The 23,063-nt window shown below is 36.5% G+C and overlaps 2 protein-coding genes across 2 annotated transcripts in view; both read right to left on the bottom strand.

Moving 5' to 3' along the window:
- The window catches only part of LOC115281646, a 138,891-nt gene extending 133,182 nt beyond the window's left edge, over positions 1 to 5,709 (bottom strand). The window contains exons 1-4 of the mRNA XM_029927064.1: positions 5,673 to 5,709; positions 4,365 to 4,508; positions 3,406 to 3,477; positions 1,171 to 1,314 (exon numbers count right to left, since the gene is read on the bottom strand). Of these exons, the coding sequence (XP_029782924.1) occupies positions 1,171 to 1,314; positions 3,406 to 3,477; positions 4,365 to 4,508; positions 5,673 to 5,709 (397 nt within the window). The remainder of the gene's footprint in view (positions 1 to 1,170; positions 1,315 to 3,405; positions 3,478 to 4,364; positions 4,509 to 5,672) is intronic.
- Positions 5,710 to 9,237: 3,528 nt separating this feature from the next.
- The window catches only part of EFCAB13 (EF-hand calcium binding domain 13), a 125,225-nt gene continuing 111,399 nt past the window's right edge, over positions 9,238 to 23,063 (bottom strand). The window contains exons 29-33 of the mRNA XM_029927959.1: positions 22,378 to 22,521; positions 21,862 to 21,933; positions 18,570 to 18,713; positions 9,948 to 10,019; positions 9,238 to 9,333 (exon numbers count right to left, since the gene is read on the bottom strand). Of these exons, the coding sequence (XP_029783819.1) occupies positions 9,326 to 9,333; positions 9,948 to 10,019; positions 18,570 to 18,713; positions 21,862 to 21,933; positions 22,378 to 22,521 (440 nt within the window). The 3' untranslated portion in view covers positions 9,238 to 9,325. The remainder of the gene's footprint in view (positions 9,334 to 9,947; positions 10,020 to 18,569; positions 18,714 to 21,861; positions 21,934 to 22,377; positions 22,522 to 23,063) is intronic.

The raw sequence follows: 23,063 nt of genomic DNA, 5'->3' as shown, positions 1-23,063 counted from the left end.
GGTTTGAATTTGTGTATAATTTTGGCGTGGTGTCAGAAATACTCTTCTGACTTAAATGTGCAAAATGTAAATCATCCCTTCCTTTTCAGCACCATAGTGGCAAGAAAGGGCAGCTATCAGAGAATTCAGAGGCCTAAGATTACAGAAATACTATGCAAACCAAATGAAGGGTCCTTAACATTAAAATTGACAAATATTGTGCTAAAATTAAACTTTGAGTTAATGTATAAACAGAAACTTGGGGGGGGGGTGGGAAACATGGAGCCAATACTAAGAAATAACCAAAGAAAACAGTGCTCAAATAACAAAAGAAGAAGAAACAAACCTGAAGAAAAATTCTAATAGTAACAAAAGTTTTACAAGTTTTTAATGAAGACTTCTTGCAAATCAGTATCAGGAACCCACTATTTATCATGTTACTATATCTCACACAATTAACACTTGAGTTAAAGTAGAATAACTTGCAAACAGTGTAATTCCAAGTGCTAGTTTAGTCATTTTAATTAATATGACTTTTTCTTCACAAGGTCCTTAGGGAAATGATAACTGCAGCCAAGACTCTAGTCTCAGACTAGGCAGAAGAGGTAACTAGAACTCTCTAAAGGGCATGTTCTCTTCCAGTTGTGCTACATACACATTTAACATGTATGGAGGAAAGTAAAATATTAGAAAATTATGCCAGTGGTAAATCAGTTTAAAATCTAGCTGGGATTTTTCCAAGAGATCTACAACCCACATATCATTAGCTATCTCAATTCAACTGAAAATTCTTTCAGGTAGAGACGAAAATCCTGAATTGACTAAATTGCCAATAAACTCTTCTAAATTCACTTTCCCATTCTCTGAAAGAAAAAAATGCATGTCAGAGAACAAAAAATATGATCAGAGGTTGGCAACTATAGTATAATTGCTATACTGAAAAACGTTTTCTATTTTATATATTCAGTCAAAAAGACAGACTCATGCATATCATTCAGACACATATACTCACGCCCTGCAGATCCTCCTTTGTACGACGCTACTGAAAATACATAAAACCCAACTGGGTAGTAGGTAGAAAAGAGACTCAGATAATCCATGAAGTAGATAAACTCTTTAAGAACTCTTGAAAAGTTCAAACACATGCATGTCAGCTAAGATAAAGGATACCTAGAAACATTAAATACTCACCCGTGATAGCCACATTCTCCAGGGATCTCTGAATCATGTCTTGGGGTAATGAAACTCCTATACTTTTCATCATAGAGCCTATGTCATCAGGAGTGACCTTATTTTTCCTAATGGCAGTCAGAGCTTTTAAGAGGTCATTTTTTTCTATATTCAAAAAAAATGCAATGTATGAAATTTAAAAATATGCAATATTCAGTGAGTCCTGAATAACAAGAATTACTGCTAGTAGTACTATTACTGCTACGACTTATTAAATATTCAATCTGAGCTTGCTAAGCACTGTGTTAAGTGCTTTATGTACACCATTTCATTTTTATACACAGATTCTGTGAAGTTGTTACCAATATTTCCTTTATCTCACAGATAAGGAAACCCGGCCTTAGAGCATACACAGTTATGAAATGTGAAGCCAAGTGTGAAGTCTAGCATATCTGATTTCATAGAATGTTTAGCCACTAGGCTAAACAAGTCATTGCAAATATTTAATTTGAGACTGAGGAATGATTACATAAAAAGAAATATCAGGACATCTGCTTATACTCATCTCTGGCATATCAGAGGCTGAGATTTCCATTAAAGCTAGGATAACTAATCATAAATGTAATTCTAGCAATTCTCTTCCCAAAAATTAAATTACCTGCCACAGTTTGATGTGACTATTCTTAACTTTTTTCATTCAGTGGATACTTGGATGTATCCAACACATACACACAAAAAGTCCCCCAAACAATGGAAGGATCAATACCAAAAGAAAAAAGGGGGAAAAAAAGGTAACATTCATTTCTGAAAATATCATGTTTACATTGTTCAAGAAAGAAGGAAATTTTAAATGTATTGTGATAAACACTATCATATCAAAACATTAATCTTGTAAGAGATTTGCTTTTAAAACACATACTTAGGAGAGTTTTATAGGTCCCATTCAGAAAACCAAAGATTAAAGACAAAATATTTTGTCAGTTGAAAAAACATACCATTTTGGTTACATCCTGAACACCTATGCACTGCAGAATAATTTCATTTTTGTAGATTAGGCCTTGTGAATTTTGTTTAGTTTCAATCTTGGAAATTAAAATTTAGAGGAAATTAAGCCATTTCAATTAATCTCAAGAACATGGGCTGCTCCAAGGAGACCCAGAAGTTCCACAGATATCACAGACATCTCACAGTTAAAGACATCAATTCACTGAACACATTAAAACCAGACCAAGAGACATTCAATGTCTCATGGCTAAGGCTGTGGTAATGGGAAGGATACCCCTCACATAATATGGAGGAAGCCTGTATGTTTCAACATTGTCCTACATGTTTCAATAGTTAATCATCTCATGATAAAAATCCCATTTTTATAAAGGTATACAAATAGGATAAAAAAAGAAAAAGGAACAATGATTTTTTTCCAGTATAGCTAACACACAATGTTGCATTAGCTCCAGGTGTACAACTTAGTGATTTAACGAGTTCATACCTTATGCTCTGTTCACCACAAACGTAATCACCATCTGTCCCATTACATCACTATTACAATATCATTGACTGTATTCTTTATGTTGTGCCTTTTATTCCTGTGACAACTCATTTCATACCTGGAGGCCAGTGTCCCCCTCCTGCCTTCACCCTTTTTTGCTCAACCCTTAACACCCTCAGGCCTTCTGGCAACCATCAAGTTGTTCTCTATATTTATAGGTCTGATTCTGCTCTTTGTTTATTTATTTTTTGTTCATTTGGCTTTATTTACTTATTTATAACTCTTCTTTGTATTTTTAGGTAATCTCTATGCCCAATACGGGCTTGAACTTAAAACCTTAAGATCAAGAGTCACATGCCCTACCAACTAAGCCAGCTAGGTGCTCCTGTTTGGCTTTTTTTAGATTCCACTTATAAATGGACTCGTATGGTACTGATCTTTCTCTGTCTGATGTATTTCACTTAGCATAATACCCTCTAGGTCCACCCATGCTGTCTCAAATGGCATGATCTCATCCTTCTTATAGCTTCCTTATTCAGTCAGCTATTAACACTGAGTTAATCCTTTTTGAGAGATGGAAAAATAATATAATTTCATAAAATTTAAGTCAAAAAAAGGTCAGGACTAGGATCCCTTATTGATTCATCATCCAAAGTACATTTGTTATATGCATGATATGCTTTACTATTAGAAAATTGCACAAATGTATATAATCAAAACTAAAAAATTCCACTCAAAACTTTTATTATTAAAAAATTCTCACTTACTTGAAACTTGTGTAAAATATGGTATTTTCATTAACTGAGTCAGGCAATCTTTTAAGTTCACTTTCCCCTCATCTGAAAATGCAACATCAAGAAATGAACGATCTTTAATCCAAAGATACAAAAAGATGAGGTCAAAAGATATGCATGCTTACTAAATCTTCAGAACCAAGTTAGTCACGTTTTCTAACACTGATTCTGCTAAACACATCTCAGAATATGAAAAGGAATATGATTATGATAACGCTTGTGGTCATTTTTGTTATAGAGCCAATGAGTGTCTTATGGATTTTACACATATTTTAACCACTTGGTACCATTTTTTAGGTATGTTTTCTCTCTAATATAACATTCTCTTAATTTTTCAGCATTACAACTCCTACTATCACTATGTTATGAGGGAAGAAGATATTCACTACAAATACTATAAACCAAACTCAACCGAAATACCCAATGAAGACTATATATACCTATAAGCAAAGATATATTAATAAAGTGTGCAGTCTTTTGTTTTTATTAACCATATATTTGGAACTTAAGAAGAAAAAAATTCCCCTTTGCTTTGTATGTAAGCTAAACACCCCACTGGCAGGATTCCAAAAACACCAGTATAGCCCTTTGAAGACTGTGGGGAAACCAAACTGGTAAGTATGTGTCACCACACTAAGGGTTGGCCCTATATTTCATGAGTTTGAGAAGGCTTCAAAGCTCCTGTCCAATAAAAATGTATGATTCAAACCTCAGGAGGCAGAGAAATGGGAAGAAGAGAGGAAGATTATATATTCCTAGGATAATTGAATATGAAAATAATCCAAAACAAATTCTCACTCACGCCTAATAGGGAAAAATCTAATGTTGAACTCATTACATTTGATTCCTAATCAATCAGCTTTGTGGATTTATGAGTGAAAGTGAACACAAGTTTGATGTGTAATAAATGATTCAGAAAAAGGAATACTTACTATCAAGAGGAATGGATGCAAGTGCCTCCTGTAATTCTTCCTCTGGCAAATAAATCCCCAGGCCTTTCAGTGTAGGTTTGACATCATCAACATCAATGTTTTCATTGGTGACTTTGTTTAAGGCGTTTGCAAGCTCATTAACTTCTATTAGGAGAAAATATTTTCAGTTTAGATGCAAATTCTAAACAATTATCTTAAACCATCATTCAAAAAAAATAGTATAGATACCTAGCATTTTTTAAGCATTCACCTTTACTCTCTTGAGGTACATATGCATCTAACTCTCATTTTACATATACAAAATAGATCACTTACAAAGCAAACTCATAGTAGAAATTAAGCCTTGAGATCTATCTCCTTCTGTCCATCTATCTCTGCTTCTCAAGTTTCCTACATCCTTTCTGTATGTGTCCAATGGTCTCTCTGCTTCTCCTAGTCATGGCCACTTCAAATCTGCCTCTTTCCTCTTCCTTTATTTTTTTTCCCTTTTTTTTCCCCATAAATTTTATTGTCAAATTGTTTTCCATACAACACCCAGTGCTCTTCCCCTTAAGTGCCCTCCACCATCACCACCACCTCTTTCCCCCCCTCCCCCTTCCCCCTCAACCCTCAGTTCATTCTCAGCATTCAATAGTCTCTCAAGTTTTGCATCCCTCTCTCTCCCCAACTCTCTCTCCCTCCTCCACTCCCCCTGGTTCTCCATTAGGTCTCTCCTGGTTTCCTGCTAGACCTATGAGTGCAAACATATGGTTTCTGTCCTTCTCTGCCTGGCTTACTTCACTCAGCATGACACCCTCAAGGTCCATCCACTTTCCTACAAAGGGCCATATGTCATTCCCTCTCATTGCCATGTAGTACTCCATCGTGAATATATACCACATTCCTCTTCCTTTATTAAACTTCATTTGTCTTATATTGATTCTCTTCTACTTAGAGTTGAGAACCTTGGCATACACAAGTAACAGCTAATTAATCTGCTGATAGAATTGTTATTTTTTTAATAATTGGGAACCAATGTTAACATAAGACAGTTTTGCTCCCCCCATGTCAGTTTCCTCTTTATTTAATAACAATACTTTAAAGGTAGCCTAGTATAGGTAATACAAAAGAATGTCTTAATGATAGGAATTTCTGATGCTGTAAAAGATCCTAGAAAGCTTTTTTAAGAGGGTAACTATCCTTCCTATCACTTTAAGTAGTTACTTATTCTGTTTAGGAAAAACCCATATCTATTCTCTAACAGTGTGATCAATCTTAAGTTAGCACTTTGGAATATGGATTTATAACCCCTTACTGTGATGACTGTACTTTCTAGGTACCAAGTGTGCTGACACTGCCTTTGCATTCACGTAAAAGTTTTCTTCCTAGAAACAGACACCTAAAAACATGATAGCAGAAGGGAAGTTAGTAGTAATTCCATTATGCATTTGGGGAAAGACTTAAACTCAGCTGTATTGCAATTTGCAATGTTATAAAGTAGGTAGTTCACCTTTCAGATTTTGTGCATTCCCAAATGTATCCATAATATGAATCCTTTCTACTTTATTCCTCACAGACTTGTAAGTCATCCTCACATGTATCCTCTGGGCAGGCTGGTCTCCTCATCTAGAATGTACATTTAAATTCTCTCCCTACCTCATCCCCAGTCCAGCAACCAGTTCAAGGTCCATCTGCTCTTTTGGGCTTCCCCAGTTCATCATAGTTCATTCTGATATAGCATTATATATAATAATCGCATAATACCAGTATATGTAAGATATATTCTTCTTATTATACTTAAGTTCTTACAGATCTTATGGCTGGTGCCACATGATCTAGTATACTACCTTCTAAATGTAAGTCTTTTTTCTCTTATCTCACCAAAATCTTCTGTCTGTGAGCACAAGACCCTTGTGCTATAATACTTCTGCAATCTTCACTGTGCACACCAAATGTACTCACTAATTATTTGTTACTTGATTATTGGCTATTTAACGTATTTTCTCCTCTGCTCCCTTACTGTTTCCATTCCTCTATCCTACCGTCATGCCTACCTATTATTCTACTTCCCTACATTCTGCACTACTGAGCTTCTCAGATAAGTAGTCTATTATTTGTTGCCCCTATTTTATCACCCAGTCTCTATTTTTTAAGCTCTGACACCTCTCCTGGAATAATACTACTTTACATTTGATTACTTTTTATAGCTTACGGGGTACTTCTATATTATTTCTTTTGATATCCACCAAAAAAAATCTTCTGAAATATATAGGACAGGTACTATTATCTATAATTAGGTGCATATACCTGTATTTTACCTTTAGATGAAGTGATTTGTCCAAGATCATGAGGAAGAGAACATTAGGCTACAAGTGAAACATTCTGATGCAGAGTGCAATGCTCCTGCTGTTACAAGAACAGCACATAACCTCTCAACACCCTTCGTCAGATCTAATAATCTTAGCCTTCACTGTCCTCTGTACAATTTGGGTAGCTGACTACCCACCCTCACTTCTCAATTAGCCTCCTTCCTTCCAATTACAGAATTAGTACATGCCATGTGCTTAATTATTTACATTTTAATGGTTTTTGGTCTTAATACTCTTTAATATTAAGTTTCTTTTCATTTAAAAATGTATTTTGAACATTTTCCCTTGTCAACATAGTACTCCGGGAGTATTATTTTTAAGTGACTACATAGTATTCCACTGCAGCCTATCTTTCGAAACCAAAATTCAGTGGAATCCTAATAATAAATCCTCTTACAATATTCTTTCAGAAGAATTGTCCCAATTTACACACATAAATAGGGGAAAAAAGTTCATTTCACCACATCTGTTCCAACTCCTATTTTCTCCTTATTCTCTTCTTATTCTTCTGGAAGAATTTTAGGATCATACTGTCAATCATCCCTTCCAACATCTTCCCCCAAAAACATTTCTTCAGGAACTATATTACATTTATCTATTTAAAGAGAAGTGACTTGGGACTCCTGGGTGGCTCAGTAGATTAAGCATTCAACTTCGGCCCAGGTCACGATCTCATGGCTTGTGAGTCTGAGCCCACATCGAGCTCCATGCTGACAGCTCGGAGTCTAGAACCTGCTTCAGATTCTGTGTCTCCTTCTCTCTCTGCCCCTCCCCTGCTTGGTCTCTCTCTCTCTCTCTCTCTCTCTCTCTCTCTCTCTCTCTCTCTCTCTCTCTCAAAAATAAATAAACATTAAAAAAAATTTTTAAATAAAGAGAAATGACTTATGTATGATATGTGAAATCTATCCATAAAATCGTAAACGATTACTTACACTACCACAATCTTTCTCATTTTACTTTAAGGAGATTGGCATTAACTCATAGATTGATACAACAATCAAAGTAATGAAACTTACTAAACAGATTAAGAATCTAGGCTAGAAGGTCTTGGTCATTGCTTTCTCTTCCTTATATTATCTGAGATTTATTTATCCTGACTGTTATCCAACGGTTACCTCCATGAGGCAATTACATGGCCACATTACATCTCCAGCTTTTTTCATGTGCCTATTTCTCTGGATAGTCTCTGAGGTACCATCATTGCTACAAACTTGGAATAAATAGATTTTCAACTAGATTCATTCTTTCATTAACCTAAGTTGGAACCTATGGTTCTGTTTTAATTTGTTTCTCTCTAAACCCAGACACCACAACCAGTCTTTTTTCCCTTTTAGCATCTCTCTCATTCATTTTTCCTTACTAGTTCCATACTTAGGACCCTGTTCAGGTCCTCACCTCCTCAGGCCTTTATTATCTCCAAATTTTCTAAGTACTATTAAATACCATTCTTTCCCTGTCTCAATCCAATTTCCTCACCGCAATTGGAGTGACTTAAAATTGATCCTATCTCTCTATTGTTTAAAAGTATTTCAGTGCGGGCACCTGGGTGGCTGGGTCAGTTAAGCATCCGACTTCAGCTCAGGTCATAATCCTGTGGTCCAGAAGTTTGAGCCCCACATTGATCTTTGTGCTGACAGTTCAGAGCCTGCAGCCTGCTTCAGATTCAGTGTCTCCCTCTGTCTCTGCCCCTCCCCTGCTCTCTCTCTCTCAAAAAGAAACATTAAAAAAAATAGAAACATTTCAGGGTGCCTGAGTGGCTCAGTTCGTTGGGCATCCGACATCTGTTCAGATCATGATCTCACGGTTCGTGAGTTTGAGCCCCATGTCAGGCTCTGTGCTGAGAGCTCGGAGCCTGTAGCCTGCTTTGGATTCTATGTCTCTCTCTCTCTCTCTCTCTCTGTCTCCCCTCTACTCACAGTCTCTATCTCTCTCTCAAAATAAATAAAAAGCGTTATAAAAATAATTATTAAAAAATAAATTATGTAAAAGGTCTTGGTAAAACATCAAACACTATGCAAAAACATTATTTGCCAACCATTGTGATATTATTTGAAACCAAAGAAAATAAAGTATGTCTTTAGAGACTATGAAATAAAACTATGCACACTTTTGACTCTAAGATACTTTTAATACTGAAAATAAGAGAGAAGAGTTTTGATAAGTTCATAAAATATTGGGCCATTAATTCATTTTTATTTTATTTTTAAAATTTTTTTAACGTTTAATATTTTTGAGAGACAGAGCGTGAACAGGGGAGGGACAGAGAGGGAGGGAGACACAGAATCTAAAGCAGACTCCAGGCTCAGAGCTGTCAGCACAGAGCCTGATGCAGCACTCGAACTCAGGAACCGCAAGATCATGACCTGAGCTGAAGGTGGGCGCTTAACTGACTGAGCCACCCAGGTGCCTCAATTAACTCACTTTTAAAGTGAGTTATATCTTTTCAAAATTATACTAAAAAGTCAGATATTTCACAGAGGGCATCCATCATGTGATGACACAAAATGTTTCTTGCTGCCACAATCAAAACGACAAAGATTCAGGTTGGATGGATCACTGATCCCAATAAGTTAAATATATAAATTTCCATCAGAATGAGAATTCACATGTTCTCTATGCACCTATAAAAAGGATTTAGAAAGCTCTTTATATTCTGATATGAACAAATATCCAAAATATATTACTGTATTAAAAAAAACAAGGGTACAGAATAATGTACATATCATGTTCTCACTTATGTAAAAAGTGAGGTAGGGAGAATATATATATATGTGCATATTTTCTTGAATGCTCTAAATACTATCTACGTAAGAAACTAGGTACTTATTAGTTAGTTACTGGGGAAAAGAAAAAAGAGCTTAATAGACCAGGCGAAAGGGAGATTTTCAGTGTATTTAAATATTTTTTAAATTTATGATCTGTGTGAATGTATTACCTAACCAAAGAACTTAAATTTGTTAATTAAAACATTTTTAGGGTCACATATTTTTGGCAACCTTGTTAGAAGCATATTATTTGCTTCAGTTACAAACTTATATATATGGTTTCAAACCAGATCTGTATGAACACAGAAAGCTCACCTTCATCTGAATACCCAGAATACTAAATGTATACCATTCATTTAGTCTTGTAGCATATTAGGTATATTTTGATGTAAGTGGTCCGTCACTTTTCAACAACTAGCTAAAAATGTCCTATATTCTAACTGTGTACAAAACTACCTAATTATTCTCACCTCTAAAATCTTGAAAACGTGTAATGCTCTTCAGTGCTAAAAGGGCAGTCTTTAGGGAAGTATCTCCCTTTTCTGCAAAGACAAAAACAGAACAAAGAAAAATTGATACATTCAGGAAACATAAAGCATTTTCACAGTGAGCTAAATTGGTTCTCTTGCTGCCCCTTAAAGCATCTTAGGTTTTCTAGCATGTAAACTTTTGTCCAGAATGCAATCTACAGTCCACTTACTTAAATCCTGTTCCATGTCAAAACTAGGTCCCTAAGTCTAGATTTCTGAAAAGGCTTCAGTTGAACCTAGATGTACCCTCTAACCACTACCCTTTCCTTCCCAAACTATTTTCTGGAAAGAAATGCTATTATTCATCATAATCATGTCATTCACACATCAAATTTCTCTTATCTGGCTTCTACCCCCTCAAAACTGCTTTTACCAAGTTCACCCGTTAACTACTTATTGCCAAACTAATCAATACTTTTTAATTTTTTGGTCTTATTTAATACTTCCCTCCTTCATTCCCAAACTAGTGAAAACTTTTTCAACTTTTTGGTCTTTTAAAAATTTTTTTATATTTATTTTTTATTGATACAGAAACAGAGCATGAGTGGGGGAGGGGCAGAGAGAGAGGGAGACAGTATCAGAAGCAGGCTCCAGGCTCTAAGCTGTCAGCACAGAGCCCGACTCAGGGCCCTAACCCACAAACCTTGAGATCATGACTTAAGCCAAAGTCGGACGCTTAACCGACTGAGCCACTCAGGTGCCCCTTTTGGTCTTATCTAATACTTTCCTCCTTCAAACTCTTTTTTCTCTGTTTTGTTGCTATAGCTCTCTTTTGGTCTCCCTCCTACCATTCTAGTTGCTTCTTGTTAATAACGTCCTTTATAAACTATTCTTTCTCCACCACTACTTAAATGTTAGCATTTAAATGTCTTTGATCCCCTTCTTGTTGCACTCTATAAACTATCCCCGAATTTTCTTGTAACTACAAACTATATGTTGATGACTCTCAAGTTTCTATTTCTAGGCTAGACCTTTGTCTATTGCACATCTTCAACTCAGTGTCCATTCCATGCCCTCAATCACAATATTTCCTTTTTGTGTGATCTATTGAATGTGATTCAATGAGTTCATTGTATGATATGTTGAATGTGATTCAATGAATTCAGTGAATTCAAATGAATTTATTTTATTTCATGCAAATAACAACTCCTTGGGACTGAACAATGCAGTTTTTTACTTCCATACTGTCAAACTTTGATTTGATTGGTTCTATATTTATCCCCATGTGGTAGTTGGAGCACTGACTTTAGAGAGAAACTTTCCTAATTCCAGTCTATCAAGGAAAATCTGCAAGTCAAAAGTTTAACTTTTTAAGCAGGCATTCAGAGAATGGTAGGTGGCAAAGATAGGTGTAAGAAAAGAGAGATGACAATTGTTTTTTTAAAAATATAATTTGTCAATTTAGCTAACATCCAATGTATACAGTATACTCTTGGCTTCGGGAGTAGATTCCCATGATTCAATGCTTACATACAATATCCAGTGCTCATACCAACAACTACCCTCCTCAATGCCCATCACCCATTTTCCCTGCCCCCAACAACCTCATCAACCCTCAGTTTGTTCTCTGTACTTAAGAGTCTCCTATACTTTCTCTCTCTCTGTTTGAAACTATTTTTTCCCCTTTCCATTCCCCCCTGGGCTTCTGTTAAACTTCTCAAATTCCACATATGAGTGAAAACATATATCTGTCTTTCTCTGATTGAATTATTTCACATAGCATAATATCCTCCAGTTCCATCCACATTGTTGCAAATGGCAAGATTTCATTATTTCTCACTGCAGAGTAGAATTCCATTGTGTATATAAACCACATCTTCTTTATCCATTCATCAGTTGATGGACATTTGGGGTCTTTCCATAACTTGGCTATTGTTGATAATGTTGCCATAAACATTGGGGTGCATGTGCCCCTATGAATCAGCATTCCTGCATCCTTTGGATAAATTCCTAGTAGTGCTATTGCTGGGTCATAGGGTATTCTATTTTTAATTTTTTGAGGAACCTCCACACTGTTTTCCAGAGCAGCTGCACCAGTTTGCATTCCCATCAATAGTGCAAGAGAATGCCCATTTCTCCACATCCTCACTAGCATCTGTAGTTACCTGAGGTGTTAATTTTAGTCACTCTGATCAGTGTGAAGTAGCATCTCATTGTGGTTTTGATTTGTATTTCCCTGATGATGAATGATGTTGAGCATCTTTTCATGTGTCTGTTGGCCATCTGGATGTTTTCCTTGGAAAAGTGTTTATTCATGTCTTCTGCCCATTTCTTCACTGGATTATTTGGTTTTTGGTTGTGGAGTTTGGTAAGTTCTTTATAGATTTTGGATAACAACCCTTTATCCAATATGTCATTTGCAAATATCTTCTCTCATTCCATTGTTTTTTTTTAGTTTTATTGACTGTTTCCTTTGCTGTGCAGAAGCTTTTTATCTTGATGAGCTCCCAATAGTTCACTTATGCTTTTATTTCCCTTGACTTCAGAACTCTCGTACGGCCATACCACCCTGAACACGCCCGATCCCGTCTGATCTCGGAAGGTAAGCAGGGTCGGGCCTGGTTAATACTTGGATGGGAGACTTCAGAACTCTCACCACTGTTATTAGCATAGTGTTAGAAGTCCTAGTTTCAGCAATCAGACAACAAAATGAAATAAAAGCCATCCACATTGGCTAAGAAAAAGTCAAACTTTCACTTTTGCAGATGACATGATACTCTATATCGAAAACCTGAAAGACTTCACCAAAAAACTGCTGGAACTGATACATGAATTCAGCAAAGTTGGAGGACATAAATGTACAGAAATTGGTTGCATTTCTATATACCAACAATGAGAAGAGAAATCAAGGAATCAATCCCATTTACAATTGTATTGAGAACCAGAAAATACCTGGGAATAATTTTAACCAAAGAGGGAAAAGATCTGTAGGCTAAAAACTATAGACAGCTTATGAAGGAAACTGAAGAAGGCACAAAGAACTGGAAAAATATTCCATGCTCATGGATTGGAAGAAAAATATTGTTAAAATGTCAATACTACCCAAAGCAATCTATACATTTAATGCAATCCCAATCAAAATTCCACAAGCATTCTTCTCAAAGCTAGAATAAACAATCCTAAATTTTGTATGGAACCACAAAAGACCCTGAATAGCCAAACTAATGTTGAAAAGAAAACCAAAGCAGGAGACCTCACAATCCCAGACTTTAGCCTCTACTACGAACCTGTAATCATCAAGACAGTATGGTATTGGCACAAAAACAGACACATAGACCAATGGAATAGAAGAGAACCCAGAACTGGACCCATAAATGTATGGTCAACTAATCTTTGATAAAGCAGGAAAAAATATCCAATGGAAAAAAGACAGTCTCTTTAGCAAATGGTGTGGGAGAACTAGACAGCAACATGCACAAGAATGAAACTGGACCACTCTCTTGCACCATACACAAAAATAAACTGAAAGTGGATGAAAGACCTAAATGTGAGACAGGAAACCATCAAAACCCTAGAAGAGAAAACAGGCAACAACCTCTTTGACTTCAGCCACAGCAACTTCTTACTCAACAAGTCCCCGAACTTCCTGTTGTTTTGACAGTTGTATTCACATCCTTCTCTAATGAACAATGTTCAAAGTTTTCATAGACTCTATGAATCCAGTTTGAAGTGTCTAGTATCAACTTGTACAATGGATGTATAGAAAAAAGAACTAAGATAATTTGCTACATTAGATATATAAAAGTATTGACTAATGTTATTACAAATTATTTTTATGACATTCTCTTATTTATTTTCACAATTTCCTTTACTGATGTATTACTTTATATTGAAGACAGAAGAGGTAAACACAAAATAATAAGATATAATTTAAATAAAAGAATGAAAAATTAAGATGAGGCAAAATTAGGTCTAAAGCAAGCAATAATTGGATCAATTTGCATCTTCTTTTTAAAACAAAATCATTTTATTATAAAGCAATCCCCTAAATCTCAGTTTAAACTGTTATTTTGGGTTTTATAGCATATGTCTGAAAGGAATTAATTATCACATATTAATTGGCTAAAAGAGCGAGCATTTCTGAGAAATCAGTTTTAATGTAAAACAATGAATATTTTTCTAACAGTTCCTTACTTTTTAAACAACTGAAAACAAGAAACTTGAAGTTTTATCTAGGTGGCAAACTTTATAAATGACCACCTATCCAGCAAATGCAGTTCCTAATAAGTTTTTTATGTTTTTACTTTATTTCTGAGAAAGACAGAGCATGAGCAGGGAAGGGGCAGAAAGAGAGGGAGACACAGAATCCGAAGCAGGCTCCAGGCTCTGAGCTATCAGCACAGAGCCTGACACAGGGCTTGACCTCATGAATGGTGAGATCATGGTCTGAGTTGAAGTCTGATGCTTAACTGACTGAGCCTCCCAGGCACCCTCTTACTAAGTTTTTTAAAAAAAATATGTATATATTGTATATTCCAAAATGTGCAAACACTTATATTTTTCCTGTTAGCTGGAAGAACCTACAAAATGAATGAGATACTATGATGTGGGTCAAAGAAGTGGAAACCCAAACAAAAATGTGTGTTTCTCATTTGATCTTTCCTCCTACCTCACATTGTGTTATGGCTTTAAATATTTATCCTGTTCTTCCAACAGAATACTTTAAATTTGCTTACAGTTTAAGCATTCATTTTTCACCAGTAACCAAATACCTTTGTGTACAGATTTTCAAAATGTATCCTTTTCCTTATAATTCTCATGGAAATTTTTCCAAAATAATATCACTTTTCTCAAACAGTTATAAAGCAAAACTGTCTCAATGATGCTAAATATGGCATGTTATTGAAATGTAAAAAGCTTCCACCTCTAAGTAAATAAATGAAGAAAAGCTTCAAGGAAGTTACATTTTTACTGACTTAGCAGTGTATTTGAAGGTTGACAAAAAGACTCATGAGGAAAATATATAGAAATATGAGTATGATACATTCTGGAAACTATAGTTTTTAAAAGTTTGGATTTAGTTTAAATTATTCTATTTGTGTCTATTAAGCATCTTGAAACCTTAAAAAAATGTGTTAGAAAGTTAGTGGGCAAAGGTTAATCTAAACAGTTCCAATAACAGGAACTAGATTTAAAAAGGCCTTGTGCATTTTGTGAAGGAATTTAGATTTATCTATTCTCATTTCAGTCTCTTCCCTCCATCATGCCCTTCATCAAACACAATATCTCCTAAGCTGAATTCAGCTTTGCACTAATGTCTGATACTCCCCCTATGTTCCCCAGCTTATTAAAAGGCATGAGTGGGGTGCCTGGGTGGCTCAGTTGGTCAAGCGACTGACTCTTGATTTTCGCTCAGGTCATGATCTGATGGTTTGTAAGTTTGAGCCCCAAATCAGCTCTGTGCTGAGAGTATGGAGCCTGCTTGGGATTCTCTCTTTCCTTCTCTTTCTGCCCCTTGCCAACTCACACTCTTTCTCTCAAAAATAAATAAACAAACAAACAAAAAGAGAGCATCACCATGAAATGTCTCCCAAACCAGACTGTTAGTCTTCTTCAATTCCTCTCTTTCCTTCCCTAACTTAATCAAAGAATGATGAAGTTCTGCCTAGAACTCCTATCGGTTCTCTTCTTCCCATCCTAGAGCCAATGCCTTACTTCCGCACTTATTACTTTTAACCTGAATTATTGCATGCCTTCTAAAATGTCTCCTTGATTCCAATCTTGCCCCCCTCTGCTCTTTCTTAACACTGCTATCAGAATGCCCATTATAAAGTGCACAATTAGTCATGTCACTTTTCAACTTTGAATTCTTCAATGACTCCCTAGAGGCTTTAGGATAAAATTAAAACTCTGTTGCTCAGAGAATAACAAAGATAAAAACAAAACCCTTCTGGATCTGCTCTTGACTATATGGCTACTTCATTTCTTTCCTTCCCACTCCTTCCACCACTATGCACCACTAAGTTGATAGTCAAACATCAATCTGAACTGTAAAGCTTGTTAAAACACACACACACACACACACACACACACACACACACACACACACCCCTTGGCCATGATGGAGATATTCTGAAGCAAGAGATCTAAGCATCTGTGTTTTTAACAAATTCCTAAGTAGTTCCAATATAAATCTGTCTGAGACCCACTGCTGTAAGTCCTACTGGACTACTTAGAGAGAGTTCCTTGGCTTCTCCATGAGCTTTGTGCTACTGTACTTTGTACATATTGAACATTCCTTCCTAACTCCTTCCATCCCCTGTCCCCGCACCCCCAATTCTTGGCTAGTTCCTACTCATATTTCAAAACTCAACTCCAACAGCATCTCCTCCAAGAAGCCTCTTCTGACTACCCTATCCAACCCTGTGTGGGTTAGGTACCTATTGTATACATTCCCATAACACTCTATATTTACCTCTATTGTAGTATTTTACCACTGGTATTCTCATTCTTTGTCATCTTGACAGACTGTAAGCTCTTTTATCTTTATATACTTAGTGCCTAGCAAGCAACAGTGCTTAATAAACTTTCACTGAAAGAATGAAATAGCTATCCTCTGAACTCTTACACAACTCAGTATCATCACTTATGGAGAAAAAAACTCAGTCCTCCTCCTGTGTTTCTCCTTTACTCTCACACTACTACCACACTTACAACACTCTGACACCAGATATGTGGGGGGTTTTCCCCCACCAAGCAATTCTCTGCAACACCAACTGAGTGTCATACAATTTAACTCAGTTCTGATACTCTCTACCTGGAGATGGCATCAGATCCCACAAGTTAAGGGCTCAGACCCACAAGACTGCCCGCCTCCCGGCACTGGAGATGCCAATGACAGGTAGGAGGTCCCCAGGTTACCCACAACTTCTGTCCAACTTGCCTACAAATTGGAGGTTCTCATGACTTTCTCCCCCTTGGATTTAACTGTTTCCTAGAACAGTTCATAGAACTCAGGGAAACATTTAATATTTATCATTTTATTAAAGAATATGATAAAGTATACAAATGAACTGCCAGATGAGAGATACATAAGGTATCTTATGGGAGGGTCCCAAGCATAGCAGCTCTGTCCCTGTGGAGTTGGGTCTGTAATCTTTCTGGTATAAAAATGTGTTCACCAACCTGGAAACTCTCCAAACCTCATACTATTGGGATTTTATGGAGACCTCCTCACATAAACATAATCAATGATTCACTCCATTTCCAGACCCTCTCCCTTTTCTGAAGAATGGGGGAGAATGAAGGATTAGAGCTGAAAACTTCAAAGTTCTAATCACAGCTTATCCTTTTGGTGACCAGTCCCTACCTAGAAACCAGAAGCCTTCCCAGAATCACCTATGAGAAGAAAAGATGCCCCTAGTGTTCTCATCACTTAGGGATTTACAAGTGTTTTAGGAGCTCTAGGCTAGGAATGGGGTTGAAGGCCAAATATATATTTCCTGTTACAAATCACAATATCACATCACTATCTCCCTGGCTATTATTCTAGTACTGCCATGTATCATTGCAAATTCACTGAACTTTTATCTCCTGTATTGTTACATACCCTTTTGCTGTTTATATCTTGCCTCGCCAACTAGCTTGACTATTAATATTTTATATTTATTCTATTACCTTACATATTACATGACACTTTACATATAAAAGGCACTCAGGATCAGGTCTGTCCCATAGCCATGCAGGCCATGGACTGCCTAATGCTGAAGGGTGCTGTTTAAAAGATGACAACAGGGGCGCCTGGGTGGCTCAGTTGGTTGGGCATCTGACTTCAGCTCAGGTCATGATCTTGCAGTCTATGAGTTCAAGCCCCACATCAGGCTCTGTGCTGACAGCTCAGAGCCTGGAGACTGATTCAGATTCTGTCTCCCTCTCTCTCTGCCCCTCCTCTGCTCATTCTCTCTCTCTCTTTCTCTCTCCCTCCCCCTCTCCCTCTCTTTCCCTCAAAAGTAAATAAACATTAAAAAACATTTAACAATGACAACATGACCTAGAAGTTGTGCCAAACAGTGGCTCCAGTCAATATGATTAATGAAACAATGCTAAAACCCATTTAATAATGGAATAAAGAAAATACTTTTAGGAATTGAATTTAAATAAATAAAAAACCACATTATAATTGGCAAAGGTTGAAAATTATACATTATTTTCTCTGAAACCTCTCAGGATTCACATTCAATCAATCGCTGCCATAAGTGTCTCTGGCAGGGGGAGAAAGTCCTCCCTCAGTCTCTTTCTGGCTCAGAGCAGTTTCCCTTCAGCACAACCTTCACAGAGGGTGACTTCATCTTCCCTAAAGATGCTAAAAACATAACAACAAATACACTCTGATGGAATCAACGCAGGATACTTGATGGGTCATAAGAAATCTTATTCATCTTATTCAAAGATTTTTTCTGTCAAGATAAATCTATGATCTCAGTAGACATGCTCTATTAGAGTACTTTTTCCATTAGGATAATAAAGAAAAAATATTGTTGGCAAGTGATGAATGGAGGACAGAGAAGGGGAATGGGAAATTTACTGTCCCTTCCTTTGGAAAGCCAAACTAGTTATAGGTACCGTCAACATCAAGCGTTTTCGCTAACATCTGGTGTTCTTCAGGCTTCACAGAAACACTGAGGTCATCAAAAGCATCTTTCAAGTCACCAATCTGAATTTTGTTGGAGTTTGTCAAGTTGACAGTGTGGAGGGCCGTACATAAACCTGAAAAAACATGGGGATTCTGTAAGTCCTATATCTCAAGTAATATGATCACTATGATTCCAAAATTAATAAGCCAAATATCTCTTTATTCTAAGCATATTTCCCTGAGATGTTCAGTTATTTTTGTCTCAATATAAAAAAATTAAGATGGCTAAGTTTTTAATGTAACTGCCTTATCAATGAGTTACACAAATCATCATATACTCAAGGCACCAGATTTGCAAAAGTTAAAATAGGCCATGATTGTATCTTTTAGGGAAATGCTTCATTGTGTATCAGTGAGAGAGAATTTGGGGCTTATCTCTGTCTATATGAAACTGGCCGAATTTCAGAGTATTAAAATATTAGTCCTGAATTTTCTTCTGCTTACATATTTTACTGTTCCTTTCATTTTTTGCATACTCTTTATAATTTTCACTCTATTATTAGAAGTCCCCCCCAAAGTGTGGGAGTATTAAGATGCCCCATTCCCAGGTCTTATCTAAAACCTCTAGGGATTTTCCCTCTAAATGGGGTCCTTAGGATTAGAGCCAAGCCTCTGCCTTATCAATCACTCTCACAAATCATCATACACTCAAGGTCACTGTTTAGATTATAGGCTCTACTTTATCTAAGAGATCATTTAAAAGGAGGCAAAGTACTGGTACACAAAAGAACTATAGGAACAGTTGCACTGTTTAATAAGACATTATTAGATATGAAATTTCCCAAAAAATCTTAATTCACAAGTGCCTTTATTTCTCCAATAAATCTCATCAGGCTTTTTTGTAGAAATTACAAACTAATTCTAAAATTCACATGGCAGTGTAAAAGACCTAGAATAGTCAAAATAACTTTTTAAAAATAGAACAAAGTTAGAGGATCAGTACTACCTGAAGGATTTCAATGTTTATTATAAAGCTAAGGAATCAGACAATGTGGTTTGTAACTGACAAAGATTAATGGAACAGAATCCAGAATCCAGGAAATATACATATGAGATACATATATATGTGTGTGTGTGTGTGTGTGTGTGTGTGTGTGAGATACATATATATATATATATGATTTCCTACAAAACTACAATGGAAATTCAGTATAGAAAATACAATCTTTCAACAGTGGTTCTGGAACAAATGAATGTCCACATGCAAAAATAAAAAGGAACTTTGATCCATATTCCATATATAAAGATTAACTCAAAATAGATCAGACATCTAAAATGCAAAACCAGGGGAGGTTGGGTGGCTCAGTTGGTTAAGCAGCTGACTTCAGCTCAGGTCATGATTTTGCAGTTCGTGAGTTAGAGCCCAGTATCGGGCTCTGTGCTGACAGCTCTGAACTTGGAGCCTGCTTCAGATTCTGTGTCTCCCTCTCTCTCTGCCCCTCCCCTGCTCATTGCTCTGTCTCTGTCACTGTCTCTCTCTCTCTCTCTCAAATAAATAAAAATATTTTTTTTAATTTTAAGGCAAAACCAAAACCCATAAAACTTTTAGAAGAAAACTTATAATAAAACCTTTGTAACCATGGGTGAGGCACAATCTTCACTCATGTGACACCAAAAGCACAATATATAAAAGGAAAAAACTGATTAACTGGACTTCGTCAAAATTAAAACTAATGCTCCTCTAAAGACACTTAAAAAATGAAGACATCCAGAGAAAAATGTGCTCAGTAGAAGAATCATAGAAAATATTTGCTAAGTATATATCTCATAAAGGACATGTATCCAGAATATATACAGAAATAGAAAACCAAACATCAAACTTTAAAAATGGGCAAAAGACCTGTACAAACACTTTACAAGGAAGATACGCAGATGACAAATAAGCACATGAAAAGATGCTCGACATCATTAATCAGTAAGGAGATGCAAACTAAAACCACAATGAGCTACTATTACACACTAGTTAGAATGTTTAAAATTAAAAAGACTGAGATGCCAACCACTCGCCAGGACTGCAGGAATCAGAACTCTCAATACACTTCTGGTGGAAGTGTAAAATCGTAAGGCCACTTTGGAAACCAGTGTGCAGTTTCTTAACAAGTTAAACATACGCCTACCATGGGAACCAGTCAATCTTTGTAACTACTCAAGAGAAAGGAGAGCATATATTCATAAAATGAATTGTGCACAACTGTTTATAACAGCTTTATTTATAATAGCCCCCAAACTGGAAATAGCTTAATGTGTCTCACCAGGCAAGTAGATAAACTGCAGTGTATCAGTAAAATGGAGTGCTATCCAGCGATAAATAAGAATGAACTGCTGATCCATGCTACATGGACGAATGTCAAAATAATTATGCTGAATGAAAGCATCTAGCAAAAAAGAATATATCCACTTTATAAAACCCTGGTAAATGCCAATGAATCTATACTGACAAAAAGCAGATCAGTGGTTGCCTGCGGATGAGGAAGAGGATGGGCAAAGGCAGGAGAGATTACAAAGGAGCATGAGGAAGTTTTGGGGGATGAGGGATGTGTTCATTGCCTTGATTGTGATGATAGTTTTACTGTAAGGATGCAGGTCTGAACCAAACTGACTCCACAACAGGCTTCAAGTTTCCCTGTGACCTTGGAGGCCTAATTGTTGGTTTCTCAGAATCATTAGACAATAAAAGGGTACACATTGCCCAAGGCAGGAGGGACCACCCTTGTAACACCCTTAACATTCCTAAGGGCAGGCCTAGAAATAGAAGCTATAGGTAATCACTTATTGCTTAAGGCTAGTTACACCTATGTAAGGGTTCTGGGTCCTGGGTCCACTCTGTAATTGGTTAACACTCTAAATGTTGTGATTGGATCACTGTACCTGAGTCACAATTTCCTGTAACTCCCCCTTCCCAAACCCACAAAGGCCCTACCCCGCTTTTGTTAGGGGCTCTCAGCATGGATCCACTGTGCTGGTAAAGTCTGTGAGCCCGAGCTTAGGCCCTTTGCTTTTGCATGCGTGACTCGGTCTCCTTGGCAGTCTCTGGTTTTTAGGGACGATATGGAAATCTTGGGCATAACGTTACAGGTGTGTGCACATGTCAAATTGTGTACTTTAATTACAAAAATGTATAGCTTTTGTGTATCATTATAGATAACAATACTGTTTAAAAATAATAACAAAACACAATGGAAAATATGACACATATCTAAAATGAAATATTAACTGGCCCACCTTCAAATTCAGGAGCTGGTTTATTTGTGTCCAAAGCCTCCAAAATTTGTTTGAGACTTTCTTCACTATTTTCTAAAAAGTAAAGTATAAGGATTATAAAATTGCAAAGTGTCAGTGTTAATAACTATCATTAAAATAACCATGACAGGGAATAGGTGGGGAGTTGGGGGGGGCAAATTTTGTTAATTTCAGAAAATTAGCCAGATAAAAACTAATCAATTTAAAATAATTTTACCATGAATCTATTTTCTTAAAACAAAAAAAAATTCTAATTGTATTATTTGTCTTAATTAAATGTTGATGTATACATTTTACAAATATGATGCCACACAGAGGGTGACTCTTAAGATATTCTCAAGAGAAAAAAATTAATTTTCATTTGTTCTCAGTTTGCCTATGTTCTCATTACATTTCTAAGAGCTAGTTTATCTAAAATATACATATATAAAACAGATATCTCGAGCGCACACTAAAATTAGGACTTCAACATAGGTTGTTCTTTCAAAAAGGACTCACCGTCAGTAGATGCTTGAGTCAGAATTCCCTGGAATGTCTTGGTGCTCAGTGGAACTCCAGCTCTCTGGAGCTGGGAGCACAGTTCCTTTACCGGCATCTTATCATTTCTGATCTTATCCAGAGTTGTAATCTCCTTCAATAAATCTGTAGAGGAATAGAGAACAGAAGAGAAAGTTGAGACCCTGACCTGCACAGGGTAGATGTATTACAAAAGGAAGGGAGTTAAAGGGCTTTAAGTCACAAACAATAAGTAAAATTTAACATACCCCTAGCCAGCTAAAAGTTGAGTTTCTGAAAAATTTTTGTGAAAGTTTGCCTTTATTTAACTGTTTCTCCTCATAGGTTTTTCTATTACATGCCCCAGTCTTTCATAGACCATAAATCATTTCGAGAACAGCTTGAAAATAAATGGCTGTTAGAATGAGGTCAAGTAGCAGAAATAGAATCCAGGTAGCTGGGGAAGGAAAAACTGAAAAATATAAATCTGCTGTGCACTGAAACACACATAGTCACACACGATCCTAGGCATTAAAAAGTCTCTCTTTCGGCTAGTATCCAAAATATACAAGGAGCTCACTAAACTCCATACACGAAAAATGAATGATCCAGTGAAGAAATGGGCAGAAGACCTGAATAGACACTTCTCCAAAGAGGACATCCAGATGGCCAACAGGCACATGAAACGA

This window comes from Suricata suricatta, chromosome 17 (assembly GCF_006229205.1).
Source record: "Suricata suricatta isolate VVHF042 chromosome 17, meerkat_22Aug2017_6uvM2_HiC, whole genome shotgun sequence".
Taxonomy (NCBI): domain Eukaryota; kingdom Metazoa; phylum Chordata; class Mammalia; order Carnivora; family Herpestidae; genus Suricata; species Suricata suricatta.
Note: the sequence above shows the minus strand (reverse complement) of the source record. Positions and strands in the feature narration are given on the sequence as shown.